At 40.9% G+C, this 15,417-nt stretch overlaps 1 protein-coding gene across 1 annotated transcript; it reads right to left on the bottom strand.

Annotated features, from left to right (window-relative positions):
* Positions 1-4,216: 4,216 nt before the first annotated feature.
* Positions 4,217-7,510, bottom strand: LOC134629825 (perforin-1-like). Its single transcript, XM_063477337.1, has 2 exons — positions 6,975-7,510; positions 4,217-5,387 (listed from the first exon to the last, which is right to left on the bottom strand). The coding sequence occupies exons 1-2, from the start codon at positions 7,508-7,510 to the stop codon at positions 4,217-4,219; spliced, it is 1,707 nt and encodes a 568-aa protein (XP_063333407.1).
* Between the last annotated feature and the right edge of the window lie 7,907 nt (positions 7,511-15,417).

Genomic DNA, 15,417 nt, shown 5'->3' with positions numbered 1-15,417 from the left:
TCGTGTCCCTCGGGTTTCCTTTTTTTTTTTTTTTTTTTTTAACCTGTCCCGTTTGGCTTTTTTGCCATCAGAATTAAATGGTAAATGGACTGATTCTTATATAGCGCTTTTCTACTCTCCCGGAGTACTCAAAGCGCTGCATACAACATGCCTCATTCACCCATTCATGCAAGCACTTCTAAACGCAAGTGCAAACTATAACTACATTCACACACATTCACACTCCGATGAATGCATCGGAGGGCAATTTGGGGTTAGTATCTTGCCCAAGGACACTTGACATGCAGACTGGGGAAGCCTAGGATCGAACCACCAACCTTCCGATCAGTAGCTGATCTGCTCTACCACCTGAGCCACAGCCACCCCGCCTTTATCGTCTAAAGGCGAAGAAAGATGCCCAACGGATTTACTTTACCAAATGGACCATCCCAGCCTTGCCGTAATGGTCCATTTGATTCACCTTTTATTGTTTATTTTATTTTCACTTGCTGAATACGGGACAGACTTGACTGGGGGAAGGAAAGGGGAGAAAGAAAGAGGGAAAGAAAAACAGCTGAGAAGAGGGATGGGGAAAAAGGGCAAAAAACAAAAACCAACAGAATAAGCAGACAAAAAAATACATATATCGATCACCTGGATCACCTGTTGAGAAAGAAAAAAGAAAACAAGCAGAAGAAAACAAGAGTAATAGAATAAACAACATCACAATGATATATGGGAATGTAACAGTAAATACTAAATATTAAACATTATTGTGCAGCACGTAAGATTGACAGCGCACAGTGTGCTTTGAGGTAGGAGCCAAAAAGGGTGTAGTTTGTGTGTGTGAGCACCTGTGTGTACACCTGTGAGCATGGACGCGCTTGTTTTTTTAAAAGGTTCCTTCATGTAATCATCTGCTAGAGGGTGTGGGGGGCCACTGCCCCGTCCTCCAGGGCATGAAGCAGGTATGGAGGAGATCCAGACTCCAGACATCCAGAGGCGCCCAGAACACAAGAGACCAAGGAAGACCAACAGAGGGGCAGCCGCGCCACTGTCCCAGAAAGAGCTGAGGAGAGTCCCAGATGAGGGGTCACTCAGCAGCCGCGGAGCAGAAGCCAGGGGGGGTTGTAGTGACGTGCTCGTGAGCTCCGCCGGCAGCCAGCTGTGCCTGAGTGACCGAGCCCCAGGCCGAGAGGCCGAGGGCAACCCACCTCCGAAGTGGCCCGAACAAGCCCCAGGCTCCAGGCCCCGATAAGCAGCCGCCAAGGAGTGAGCCGGTGTGTACCTGGGCGCCCATCCCCGGACACAAAGAACCACCAACGCACCGATGTCTGAGGGCGTCCGCCCACCACCAGTGGGCGACGTGTCTTGCCCAAGGACACAACGACCAAGACTATCCGAGCCGGGGCTCGAACCGGCAACCTTCCGATTACAAGACAAACTGCCAACTCTTGAGCCACGATCGCACGATTAGGTAAGATAGGTAAATGGAAACTTCTTCCACTTTCTTTAACTGGACATGTCAATATAATTAAAATCGTGGTACTTCCTAAGTTTATTTATCTTTTCCAAAACACACCCATCTTTCTCATGTCATCATTTTTTAAAACTATTGACTCTATCATTACGCCTTTCATCTGCGCAAATAAACCCTATACAATTGTGGAGGCACATTTGCAGAAACACACCTCTGAGGACGGATTAGGCCTCCCAATTTTCAGGAACTATTGTTGGGTTTGCAACATCAGAACAAGGGTTTTCTGGAATAATGTTTCAGCTGTTCTTCCTGTTCAGAAGGGAAGCGGTCCTTCCTGGTCTTTTATGGAGTTGCACAATGCTAAATCCATTTTTGGTACCTCACTTGACACTCTTCTGTTTTCTACACTTAACATACCCACCAAACTTCTTAGTAAAGATTTTGTCCTAGGTCATGCAGTTAGGATCTTAAAGCAAGTTAGGGGTGCTTTGTGCCTTCTAGACCTATCCATTTTCCCCCATAACTCACAACCTTTCTTTTTCACCTGGCTTGGCAGACCCTGTGTATAAGCATTGGTCAGATTTAGGTCTTCACACTATGAAGGACCTCTATATCGACAACTGTTTTGCTTCATTTACTCAGCTATGTGAGATGATTGCATGTTTGTATATTGAAGAGGTTAGCTATCGTCTGTCTCACTTTAAATTGGTTGAAATCTGGGGCGCTTTTCTCCATCATATAAACAGGGATTCAGCCTAATCTGTAACCCATTTGACTGGACTTTGTGTTTATGTGAAACTACACCTCTGCCGGACCCTGATTCCTTGCTGAACTTGTTCCCCACATCCTTTGAACTCTGTGAACTCTCAGTTGCCCTGTCTAACTTCACACAAAAGATCATTTTCTTCGGACTCTCTTGAACTTTTGATTTGGACTGACTAAGTGGTGTTTGTTTTTATGTTTGTTTGATTTATTCTTTCTCTGTGCACGGATGTTGTTTTTTATATTATTTTTTCCTTTGTCCTGTGTGATTTTATGTAATTTGGAAATTAAAATCTTGTAAACAAAAAAATCTTATCCAAAAAATAATAATAATAATAATAATAATAATAATCTGGAGCGAGTAATGGCCCAATTTCATTTGCGGGGCAGATGTGTGCCGATGATGAGTGTCCTACCCGGAGTGTCAGCTGATGAACAAGTTGGCCTTTCCTAAAGTGCCTTTGGGCCCACTTCACTTAATGGAGGTCCCATTTGAGCGCATTGGCTTGGACCTCATCACGCCATTTTACCGGACTGTACATGGATATTGCTTTGGATTAGTTCTAGTGGATTACGCAACACAATATTCCAAAGCAGTGCTGCTGCACGCTATTTCTGCAAAGACCAGGACAAATTGTTTATTTCTCACAAGCTAAATTAAGTTTGTTTTGACCAGCATCTACCACCCTGAGATTGACTGTCTGGTGGAACAGCTAAATAAGACTTTAAAGTCCATGATTCGTAAGTTCATTCAAGTAAAAAAAAGAAAAATGCTCAAGTCAAGGAATGTCTTTAAAAAAGAAATAATTCTGTAATCTTACCCTGACAGGTAGCAGCCAGCTCAGATCAGTATATTCTATAATCTGAAGTATGCTATAGTACTGATGTAAAAGTAAAGACTCCATTGTGCTCTTTCCACAGGTTTTATTTTTAACTGCTCTAACACCCACAGCAACAATGTGCACTAGTTAATTTCCCTCACACCTAAAACACAACTGTGACAACTGTAGCTTGTGGTAACCTCTTGATGCATTACAGAAACTGAATAAACAGTATTAAACTGAATAAACAGTTACAAACATAAACTTGCAATAAAAAGTTTGTAAGTCCATTAGTTTTATTTTTATATAAAAAGGATCTTATTCAGGGGGCTTGTTTTGATGTCTTTGTTTGTCTTTATATTGGAATTCACTAACTCTGTGATACATTTTTGATCATGATCATTGATAATTTTTGCCCCATGATTAGAAGATTGGGAGTTCAAATCCACCGAACGGCTAACCTGAGGTACCACTGAGCAAGGTACCCTCCCGACACACTTCTCCTCGGGTGCTGAATTGGTGGCTGCCCACTGCTTCCCTGAGTGTATGGGTTAAATGCCGAGAGTAATTTCCCACAGCAGATGAATAAAGTATAAGAAAAAATACTTCATAGTCCTTTCCTTTTAAACTTTAATAATTCCAAACTGGTGAAACCCTGGTAGGCTCATTACTGTTTCTGTTTAACCTCCTGATTGCCACGAGGTTATCTATGAGTCTCCTAGTATTAGAGTTTATAATGGGCTGTTTTGATTAGATGCTAAATTGGATGTTTCTGCTTCTGGCAGAAACATTTACTTGTGTTTAAGGTGAATGTTAGATTCAATTCAATATTCTAATCTTTTTATATAGATGACACACTTTTGCACTCTCTATGCAAAACTGGATAGAACACCCTTCATTGCCATGTTATATCAAAACAAAAAAAATAACACAGTATTTTTTTGAAAACTTAAAAGAAACACAGGCGTTGTCTTTGCTCATGGTTTATTGCTACATAGTTGAAAGAATATGGAAAAAGAAGCATAGGAAGTGCATTACAGTTTTGAGTTAAAAAAAAATATGTTTTCACGTAAAAGTTAAAGACAGAATGCCTTGAAGTACAAGCACATAGATATTCAGTATGTCGTCAAATCCATACCGACTCATTACCTAACAATGACATGTGGCTTTAAAGTCACTCATTGACTGGCTTCTCATACTTATTCCCAATCTCTCCAAGAAGAACCCCATTTCTGGTGTGGAAAACCTCAGCCAAAGACGGACTCATGGGCGAGGGGATATACTCCTGGCACTGGTTCCCACCAAGACTTGGTGCACACTCTACGATGTAGGAAAAGAAGAAAGTCCCATGATTCAGCATGCAGCTGTCGCTCACCTTCCCTGCTTGCAGATCAAATGAACACTTGCCTAACAGATCACTGTTCCAGTAAGTGTCCTCATCATACACAGCAAATGTAAGTTTGTCTTTCATGTTGATGGTGATGGTGGCAAATTCAAATGTTTCTCTCCATTTAGGGTTGTCATCATTACTTATAATATCAGTGCGCTTTTTCTGATCACCATATGTCACCTCCACTGAACCATCTGTCTGAGTCCACCTGTCACCATACAGACCCTTTGCATAAAGTTTGAACACCTTTAAGGTTGCCAGACCTTTCCCAGCAGGACAGCAGTTTGACTTGACATTCTGGTTACTGTTGCAGACACAAGCACAAGGATCTCTTACGTTTGATCGGTGCCCAATCTTACAGCTTTCTGAACATTTCTTCAGCACTGCATTTTTCTTAATGTACTGCTCCACTTCTCGCTTCAGTCCCGCCCTGGCAGGATGATTTAATGGCAGTATGGTGTGTAGGGGTTTTAAGTTGTATTGGACCACATCAGGGGTAGTTTTAAGAGAAATGAGCCAGTTTTTATAGACCGAGGGGTCAGATTGGCCTACAAAGAGGATATCACCTCCATCAATATCTCCACCAATGCCTTCTGTGCGTCGCTCATTGAATGAACTACTGAAACTTTGATTAGACCCTAACTTCTTTTTCTTTCTCTGACAGTGTTCATACTCTGCTTTAATACTGGCAGAATTTGCAAAAGTAGCTGAAGCTTCAACTGACAAACAGTCACTAACATCAGTATCTGTTAGTCCATTCATTGTAGCCATGCAGGTCCTGACAGCAGTGGTTGCTTTAATTTCACCTCCAAGAGACACTTGTGTGATGTAATGTGTTCCATAAGTGTCAATCAGATTGTGATATAATGATGCAGTTTTAGAGGAATAAGGGGGAATGGAGTCCACAGTCGACTGGAATTCCTGACTCAATGGAGGACTTGTTGCCAGTCTGTAGCTGTGGAACAGAAAAGCATATAAATAAGTTTAACTTAATTGTGTGTCCAGTTCCACGTAATTTACATTATTTTTTATGTTGTTTTCTTTAATTCAAACTGATTCCAACTATCAGCAACAGAGAGATGTCAAACATTTTACTCACGGTCCACGGTTTTCAAAATGGAAAACTGCTAAGAATAAGCTTTAGACTTTTCACATTATTTTGCACCAGGAAGCACTGTCTTGCAAGTGATGAAAATAATAATTTTAGCTGAACAAGAAACTCCTCCTCATCAATTTTAAATCCTGTTGACAAACACATTACTCATGACCTTTTATACCAAATAATAACGGTTAAGCCATTGAATGAAAAACTGAAACATTATCAGCTGTTTTGTAACATGTTGAATGCTTTTCACTAGGGCTGGTTATTAATTTCGATCTGTATAACTGATTCGATTCCAGTTCAATTCAATTCAATTTTGACTCAGACATTCCAGAATATTCTGATTCATTTATCAGTAATTATCCATATTTTTATATCTATGTATAAAAACAAAGCTGGCACTTGTGAGACAGCAGATGCCTTTGTGTCAAAGTAAGTAAGGATAAAACAAAGAGTTTTTCCTGGCTTGGCTTTTTAGAGCAGATAACCTTACAAATATTCTGCAGTAGATCAAAAATGGAAGAAAATCATGAATCAGCATATGAATATTACCTGATGCTGCTCAAGTGAAGCAGAGCAAAGTTACAGAGCTAAGCATTTTGCAATTTGGCAGAATTTGTAAAAGTTTAAATTTCTTCGGTATTGAAAAGCAGAAATTAGGCTTTCTTGTCTGAGGTCATATTTGAAAAGAAAAAAAACAGCGGCCGACAACAGTGAACAGAACAGTTTTTGAAGTAGTACAGAGAGAGAGAGAGCTGCACAGGAAGTATGATTTTATCAACAAAAGTAAGAGGGAATTTATGACGATGTTTATCAAGCATGAAGCTTAGTTTTGATCATCTTTTGCCGCTGGTTCAGTGAATTTTTGGTCAGAGAGTGATGAAACCTGCAGCTTCAGAGTCTATGAGATGTTGACTTTCAGCACCCAAAGGCATGTCCGCATATGTGAATGAGCTGCGCTTTGTGTTTACATTTTTGGGGGGAATCTGTTTACCTGCTCTCATTTTCTGTTTTAGCTGTTTGGTGGTTGCTGAAATAGTATTGTGAGCATTAATCTGAGATTCTTGCATCTCTGGCAAAATTCAGGATTTAATGAATCAATATTGCATTATTCAAACTAAAATCTTGAATCGGGAAAATCGATTTTTTTAAACGCACTCTTTTCACATCATACAGCATGTTAATACACAACTTATAAAATGATATGATATTCCAGCACACTCCAGATCTGTATGTATGTGTTCTGGGTGACCCTATGGGGGGAAAAGTGTTTAGCATCACTGCAGTAAATGCAATAAATACTTCAGTGACAAAGAAACCATTTGATTTTGAATTACGATTGATGCTAAATTAAAAAAAACAAATACATAAAAAAATAAAAAAAATAAAAGATTATCAGCAAATTAATCAAATAAGAAAAATATCCACTGACATACTCACCCATAGTAATGACAGTTGATCGAATGGCGTAAGAAGGTGTAGCGGTCTTGTTTTGACTTTTTCATGGCAAAGGTAGAATCTCTTGAGTGAGAACCTCCAAAGCCAACCCCAACCGTTACTGAAGGATCTACCGGGATGTCAAGGCCAATTTTCCAGTTGTTGGATACAGATGATGTCGAGTCATTAACAAGAGTTTCAACAGAATCATAGACCACACTGGAGACCTTCAAACTGCACTTGGGCAGGGTTCTCCAGTCCACCACAGCAACAGGGACCTTCTGCTTCTCTCTATTCATGTAGTCATTACGGTACATCCTACAGGTACCATTTCCAATCTTCCATGTTTCAGTGTCGATCACATAGGCACCTTTTCTCTCCATCGTCACAATGTCAAAGCCTTCACCACCCAAGTTGTAACCAGGAACAAAGTGAGCCTTTTCACACTCCTGTGGTGTACCAGTGAAGCTCAAACTGGATGGAAGACACAGGGGACTCCATGCCCAACACAGGAGCAGGAGGTGCCACAGCTTTGCCATCTGAATGGAACCATTTAACAATGAGAGGAGATTAAATTACATGAACAAAAGGGAAGTTAAACAGTGCTAAATTCCATTCCAGCTTTCTTAGGGTGAGAGGCAGGGTACACCCTGGACAGGTCGCCAGTCTGTCACAGGGCTAACACATAGACACAGACAACCATTCACACTCATATTCAAACCCATAAGTAATTTAGAGCTACCAATTAACTTATCCCCACTAACTGCATGTCTTTGGACTATGGGAGGAAGCCAGAGTACCCAGAGAGAACCCACGCAAACATGGGGAGAACATGCAAACTCTACACAGAAAGACCCTGGACTAACGGTGGAATTAAACTCGGGACCTTATTGCTGTAAAGCAACAGTGTTAACCACCATGTTATCATGTTGCCCCCCAGTGTAAACTTAAATACCCAAAATATCCAATATACCTCACACAAAGTTCTTATCATTTCTGATTGCATTTGATTTGCTTATGTGAAGTATGTGCAGGTAACACTTTGGTGAATTTATAGCTAGCGAGCTGTCAACATGTTTCCCACCTCCTCCTCACTCTATCCAGGCAGCTTCCTCAGGAAAACCAAGCAGAAGGCAAGACAAAAGACTCAATACGGAAAAGAGCCAGAGATTAATAACTAATGAGTGTTGTATAAACACATAATAAGTGAAAAAAGTGAGTGAAGAAGAAACACACAATGGATCATAGGAAGCCCCTAGCAACCTAGGCCTATTGTAGCGTAACTAAGGGAGCATTCAGCCCTCACTATAAGGTTTATAAAAAGGGAAAGAATTAGGCCTAATCATAACATTATGAGGGTGTCTTCCAAATCCAAACTGGGACCTGGTTCCACAGAACAGGGGCCTGAAAGCTGAGCAAAGTGCTCTATTGCATTGATATGGCACTGTAAGGTCTTTATGATTAGATCGGGTCAGACTATTCAACATCTCGTACGTGAAGAAAATAATTTTGAATTTGATTCTGGTTTTAACAAGAAGTCAATGAAGAGAAGCTAATATGATAAAAATCTACTTTCTCTTTCTAGTTCCTGCCATTACTCTCCAGAGTTGCTCAACAAGTGGTATAATTTCTGTCAGCAAGATCATTTTTTCTCTAATAGCTAAAACTTTATGTGTGAAGAAATTTATGTGGCTTGATAGAGCATTTACTGTTTGTCAGCCTGGCTACAGTGCTGAGGAGAAACCTGGGATTGTTCTTATTTTCTTTAACCAGTGATGAATAGTAAGGTGTTCTAGATTTACAGAGGGTTTTATTTTATAAAGCGTAAATGTAGATCTTCTAAATTAGTCAAACACTATGTCCTCTCCATCTTATGGGTTATCTGCTTTAAGGTGCAAATACGAGAATTACACCAGCAAGTCAAGTACTTCTGATTCAAGGCTTTCAAATTCTGAGGAGCTACAGTATCCAGAGTGATACACAGTGAGGATGCAACAATATTAACAATATAATTGACCTCCGTGGGAGTAGAGTTTAAGTAGTTTCTCTGCACTGTTTTGGCACATGGCACCGAAGAAAATGGAGGGTGAAAGGCAGAGTAAATAAATATGATGATTAACTAGTAAATAATTTACTGACAGGGACTTAGAAGAGGACAAACCTAGGACATGCTGGAGAGATTATATCTCTCGGCTGGCCTCGGAACACTTTGGTGTTCCCCCGGATAAGCCACATTTCTAGAAATAAGAGTTGCTCCCTCCAAATGGGATGGATGCTGTCTCTAATAACAAAACTTAAAACGTTTTTCATTTATCTTTAAAGCCCACATCATTTTTTGAACATCACTCAGACAGCCAGCAATTTAATTAGAATATTTGGCTAAACATGTTACTCTACTTTTAAACAACTAAGAACATATAATATTTCACGATTACAAAATAAACTGTAAGCAGTTGAATTTTGAAATAACTCGTGTTTTGCATAGTTTTGTTACATTAACCATCTTATCTAGTTTCCACTGGTCATGCAGTGATTTCATGCACCTCCACTGGAGCATGACCAATATTTTCAGAGCCACTACACTAAAGTATTAACCAAAGGACAAAAAGAAAATCATATGGAACAAAGGACTTGATGGTCTTACCTTGACAGCTGGCAGAAAGCTTTGGTCAGTACCTTCTATTATCCTTACCTAGAGTGTAGTGAAGATAAAAGAGTGAAGTTTTAGTTGCACCACGCTCTTTTATACCTTTTTTTTTCTTTTGTACCTTACGATTTTAACACCCACAATCCCACAATGATGTGTTTTACTTCTTTCACACCTATTTCACACATGGGGAAGCTGTCTTTTTATGGCTTGTTAATACATTATAGTAAGTGAAGTAAAAATATACATACAGTCATTTGAGAATGAAAATGTGGTGAGGAGTGTACAAAATCCTGTGGAAAAAAAAAATATGTACACCCCTTGTAAAACCACATTTAGCAGCAAATTCTTGCAGTAATTGTTTCATATATGGCTTTAAAGGTCCTTCACATCATTTTGAAAGAATTCTAACTCACACTGGAGCCTTGATGATTTTTTTATCATGTATATACCCACACACACATATAGTCAAAGTCAAAGTCAGCTTTATTGTCAAAGACCATATGTATAGTCATACACAGGAATTTGAAATTGCAATGCTCCCATGGCCCTGAGTGTACACTAAAAATATAAAGATAAAAAAGTAAAAAAATAAAATAAAATAAAATAAAAGTCTTATGCACAATACAATACTTAACAATTATTTAAACAGCAGTGTCCAGCGCAATCATAGTGATTGTGGGCAAGTTCGTGTGCAGTGGGAGTGGGGCAGTCAGTGAAAGGGCAATGGTGGTGGGTCAGAGTTTGTATGTTTAGGGGGGTGGGGGGGCTTCAGAGGAAAGAGGTGAATGCAGGTCTGTGCGAGAGCACACATGATCTCCATTCAGCATCCTGACTGATGGACGAAGCTGTCTTTCAGTCTGCTTGTTCTGGCCCGGAGGCTCTTCAGTCTCCTTCCTAATGGCAGCAAACTGAAGAAGCTGTTGGACGTATGAGTGGAGTCACCTGTGATGCAGAGGGCTTTACGGATGAGGCGGGTGCAGTAGATCTCCTGGAGGGAGGGAAGAGAAGTACCCACGATCCTCTCCGCTGCTCTCACTACCCGTTGTATCTTTTTTCAGCAGGACCCAGTGCAGGAGCCACACCACACAGTGATGCAGCTGGTTAGGATGCTCTCAATGGTGCCTCTGTAGAAGGTTGTAGGGGTTGAGGCTCTTGCTCTCATCAGTTTGTGGAGGAAGTAGAGTTGCTGTTGGACTTTACTGACCAGTGATGCAGTATTTTTTGACCAGGAGAGATCTTCTGAGATGTGCGCACCCAGGAACGTGGTGCTGCTTACCCTCTCCACAGCAGCACCATTGATGGTTAGTGGGGTGTGCAGGGTGTGAGTTCTCCCGAAGTCTATGAGGATCTCCTTAGTCTTCTCCACATTCAGGGACAGGTTGTTGTTGCTGCCAGATGGTTAACTTCACTCCTGTAGCAGGTCTCATTGTTGTTGCTGATGTGACCTACCACAGTTGTGTCATCTGCATACTTGATGAAAAGGTTGGAGTTGTGTGATGGTGTGCAGTCGTGGGTCAGCAGAGTGAAGAGCAGGGGGCTCAAGACACATCCTTGGGGAGCCCCTGTATTCAGTGTTCTTGTGCTGGAGGTGTCTTCCTGTCAGGAAATCCAGCAGCCAGTTACACAGCGAGGTGCTGATCCCCAGCAGATCCAGTTCGTGAATAAGTTGCTGGGGAATGATGGTGTTGAATGCTGAACTGAAGTCTATGAACAGCATTCTAACGTATGAGTCTCTAGTGTCCAGATGTGTGAGGGCTGAGTGAAGGGCAGTTGAGTCGGTTGAGTGGTTTGACAGGTATGCGAACTGAAATGGATCCAGGTTGGGGGAAGAGATGTCTTTATTTGAAGCATGACTAACCTTTCAAAGCACTTCATAATGATGGAGGTGAGTGCGACCGGACAGTCGTCATTAAAGTAGGAGGGAGATGACTTCTTCGGTACACACTGTCATGGGATAGTGTCACCACCCGATCGTTGGGGGGAGGGTGGAGTCTTCTGTCCACAGTCTGCGGAGTGGGCTTGTAGCCTTTGATGGTCTGTATCCCTTGCCACAGCCTCCGAGTGTCTCTGCTGTCACTGAAGCTTTGAGAAATCCTCCTGGAGTACTGCCTTTTTGCCTCTCTTATGCCACATGACAGTTTTGCCCTTGCTGTTCTTAGGCTCACCTCCCCCCCAGCTCTGAAGGCTGCGTTTCTCACCCTCAGGAGCGGGTTGGCCCGGACAGTGATGTTCCTGGTCTCTGTGATGTCATCGATGCATTTTGAGATGTAGCCAATGACAGTTTCCTGCAGGCCTGTGGTGTTGCTGTGTGTGGCGGCCTGTTTAAAGATCTCCCCATCTGTGGTGGAAAAGCAGTCTTGCAGTGCCTTTGAGAACACTTCTGGCCACACACGTACCTGCTTACAAACTGGTTTGGTGACTTTGACCAGGGGTCTGTATGCTTGCATTAGCATAACAGTGATGTGATCAGAGGCACCAAGGTCGGGGAGGGGGAGGGCTTTGTAATCTCCTCTCAGGGTGGTGAAAACATTGTCCAAAATGTTGTTTCCTCGTGTGGGAAATTCAGTGTTTGTGCAGTTTGGGAAGCACAGTCTTTGGATCTGCATGATTGAAATCACCCGCTAGGACAAGAAAAGCATCTGGGTGGGCCATCTGCTGCTCCCTGACATGCTGATACAGTTTATTCAGTGCCTCACTCCTGTTGTTGTTATTGAAGCAGGGAGGGATAGAGTCAGCAACAAACACTATGGCTGAAATTTCCCTCAGTAGGTAGAACGGTCTGCATTTGATGATCATAAGCTCCAGCAGAGGTGAACAGTGTTTGCAAGCCACAACAGAATCAGGGCACCAGCCATCGTTGATGTAAACACAGAGTGAGCTCTGTCTGCTCGAAAGCATGTTAGCCGGTCAAGTTGAATGGCGGTGTCGGTGATGTTATTATTAAGCCAAGTTTCCACAAAGACGGTGACACAACACTCTCTCACTGACTTCAAGGTGGACTGAAGTAAGCGTACATGATCCAGCTTGTTGTCCAGGGAGTGCACGTTGGACAGTACGATGGTGGGAATAGCGGGTTTGTGTGGATTAGCCGCTAGCCTGCTCCGGATGCCTCCCCGCTCTGTCTCCTCTCGCACCACCTGAGACATTTCCACTGTAGGCAAGATCTTGTGACAGGGGTTGCTGATGGTAGATGCCCCCGACTTTTCCACTGTGGGCGAGGTGTAGTAGCAGGGGTTGCTGGTGGTAGATGCCTCCAAAGCAGTCCACAGTTTCTCAGTGTGGTTCATAGCTCTTCCGTGATTAAAAAGTTAGTGGATTTGCTTCTCTTGATTTTGAGGAGCTCACTACTGTATGAGTGTTGTGAAAAACAAGAAAAAGAGCAAAACAAAGACAGAAACACTGTTTTGTCAGGATGGGGAGCAGCCGCTGCGTGTGTCCGCGGCGCCTCTTGGACATGCACATTTGCATGAGTGTTTTATTGTATATTTGGATATAGAAGCAATAAAACATTTTCAAAGCCATTAAGAATTACATTACTGCATGCACGTGACTGCATATTTATGTAATTATTAGCTAGGGTTAGGTCTGCAACAATAGTGGGGAACAATCAAAAGTCAAGTTCTTTAACAGTGATTAGTGAAAAAGCATTTAGCCAAAATATATAGACAGAAAACATCTGATCTAAGTCTCATCTTTTAAAAATAATTATTAATCATCGCCTCACGTAAGTGTAAAGTACAACCAAGGTTTCCTGTCTGAACTTTGCGGGTCTTTAAAGTTGGACAGTGCCTGACAAGAGGCTTTTAAATTAGATTTACGTCATGTTTTAAACTGTTATTTAAATAGTCTTCTGTACTTTGTTCGTAGGACTGCGCTAAAATAGCAACCTGACTGCGTTAAGATGGTCTGATTATCTATCACACACTTTTTTTGTCTTCTTCTTTTTTTTTATTTAGCCTCTGACATGATACGTGTATTTAAACATAAACTCGTTTAGACTTTACTACCACTAAAATATAAACCAGGGTAAACTCAACAGCCAGCAGCCGACTGTCCGTAACGGGCTGAGAGTCACGTTAACCATAATATAACAAGCAGGAATAAACTGACGGACCTCTCCGTGTCTCCACCATTAAACACGTCTCTGGTTGCAGCAAGTCATGAAACATCTCCCTGTTTCTCTACTATATAATATAACATAAAATATTCAGATAACCAGAGATTGGTTTGCTGGATATTCTCAGATGTGTGTGTTATGTCATTTGGATAACTTTCCTACAAGATGAACATAGTGGGAAAACGAGCATTCACTCGCAATTTTTAAAATATAATATATATTTTTTTTAAAAACTAAATCTTAGTTTAACATGTACATAGCTTTTGGAACATTTTTTTATCGTTATTATTTTTCATTTACTTTTTTCTGTTGATGTTACAGTAAGTTCACCTTTCAACTACTAATGTTTCGATGTGCCGTGAAAATCGCATATTGTGAGGCCCTCTGCATCAAATAGGTTTAGCCTACACAGATAACAGTGTGGTGCAACTGAGTTGATGGGAAGGACTCATATTGTTAAAGCTGAGCAACAAAGGCCACAGAAGTCCTTTCTGTGCCAGGCTGACCTGGCTGAATAGACAGCTCTGTAGGATCATGTTCTGTATCCATCTAACCTTTTAACACAAAATATACTTAAATGTATAAGTTACATTTTGCACTGAATGTTCTGACTGTATTCTGTGACCATGTAGATAAATTGTGTTTCTAAATGATTTTATGATTGTTATTTACCTTCGTATAAAGCCATGCAGACTGCTGTTGTGCTCTGTATTAATGTTTGGCCCCTTTACAAAGGCTAATTGAAACCTCACAAACACAACCGGTTCACCTGTGAATGGATTAATTTCATATTTCCAAAATAAGTTTCAAACATTTGACCCACAGGCCAACTGCTGGCTTTGTAAAGTTGACAGTTTCAGAGAAGGAGGGCAACAATTTTCGCTTCTCAGTGTCTTGAAACCAGGAAGAATTATCTTGCAAGTCATTATAAGATCACATCATGAGTGAATCTCATCATCAGCTTTACATCCTTCTTACTGACAAACACATTATTCAAAAAGAAACAGGAAGAACTCAAATATATTCATTTACTTTATAAAGTATAATTTATTAAATGTTTTCAGCAATAGTACTTTTTTACACCTTTTTAAATAGTTTTTTGTTATAATTCAACTGTTCGATCCCACTTAAATTCAAACCGGGTTGTATGTCACCCATGAAGTAAAAGTCAAAGTGAACTTTATTGTCATCTCAGCCATGTAAATGTATGCAAAGAGATACATTATAAAGCTCCAGGTTTACACATAATGCAAATGGCAGGATACTGTACTCTGACATAGAGAATAAGTACACACAGACAAAGATACAAAATATCAATACAAACTCAAACTGTATGGTTAGTCTGCAGTAAACTCCAGCACAGAAAGTATGGAATGATGCTTGTATTGATCAGCCATGTCCTGAGTTTATGTACCGTACTCTGCAAGACACAAATGAAGTGGACAGTTGTAACTTATATGAGCTACACAGTTACAAATTTGCAGTACGTGAAAGTGTAATACAGAAGAAGCAGCATAGTCTGAATATAAAATACAATGTCTGAAACTTAAAGAGATATGAAATGATATGAACATGACAGATGCAGTTTACATTCTAACCAGACAGCCCTGCACAGAAGCAGGAGCTGCCACAGCTTTGCCATCTGTATGGAACCATTTAAGAATGAGAAGATATGAAAT

This window comes from Pelmatolapia mariae, linkage group LG6, assembly GCF_036321145.2.
Source record: "Pelmatolapia mariae isolate MD_Pm_ZW linkage group LG6, Pm_UMD_F_2, whole genome shotgun sequence".
NCBI classification, from domain to species: domain Eukaryota; kingdom Metazoa; phylum Chordata; class Actinopteri; order Cichliformes; family Cichlidae; genus Pelmatolapia; species Pelmatolapia mariae.
The sequence above is the reverse complement of the archived record's forward strand: the minus strand, read 5'-3'. Positions and strand labels throughout refer to the sequence as shown.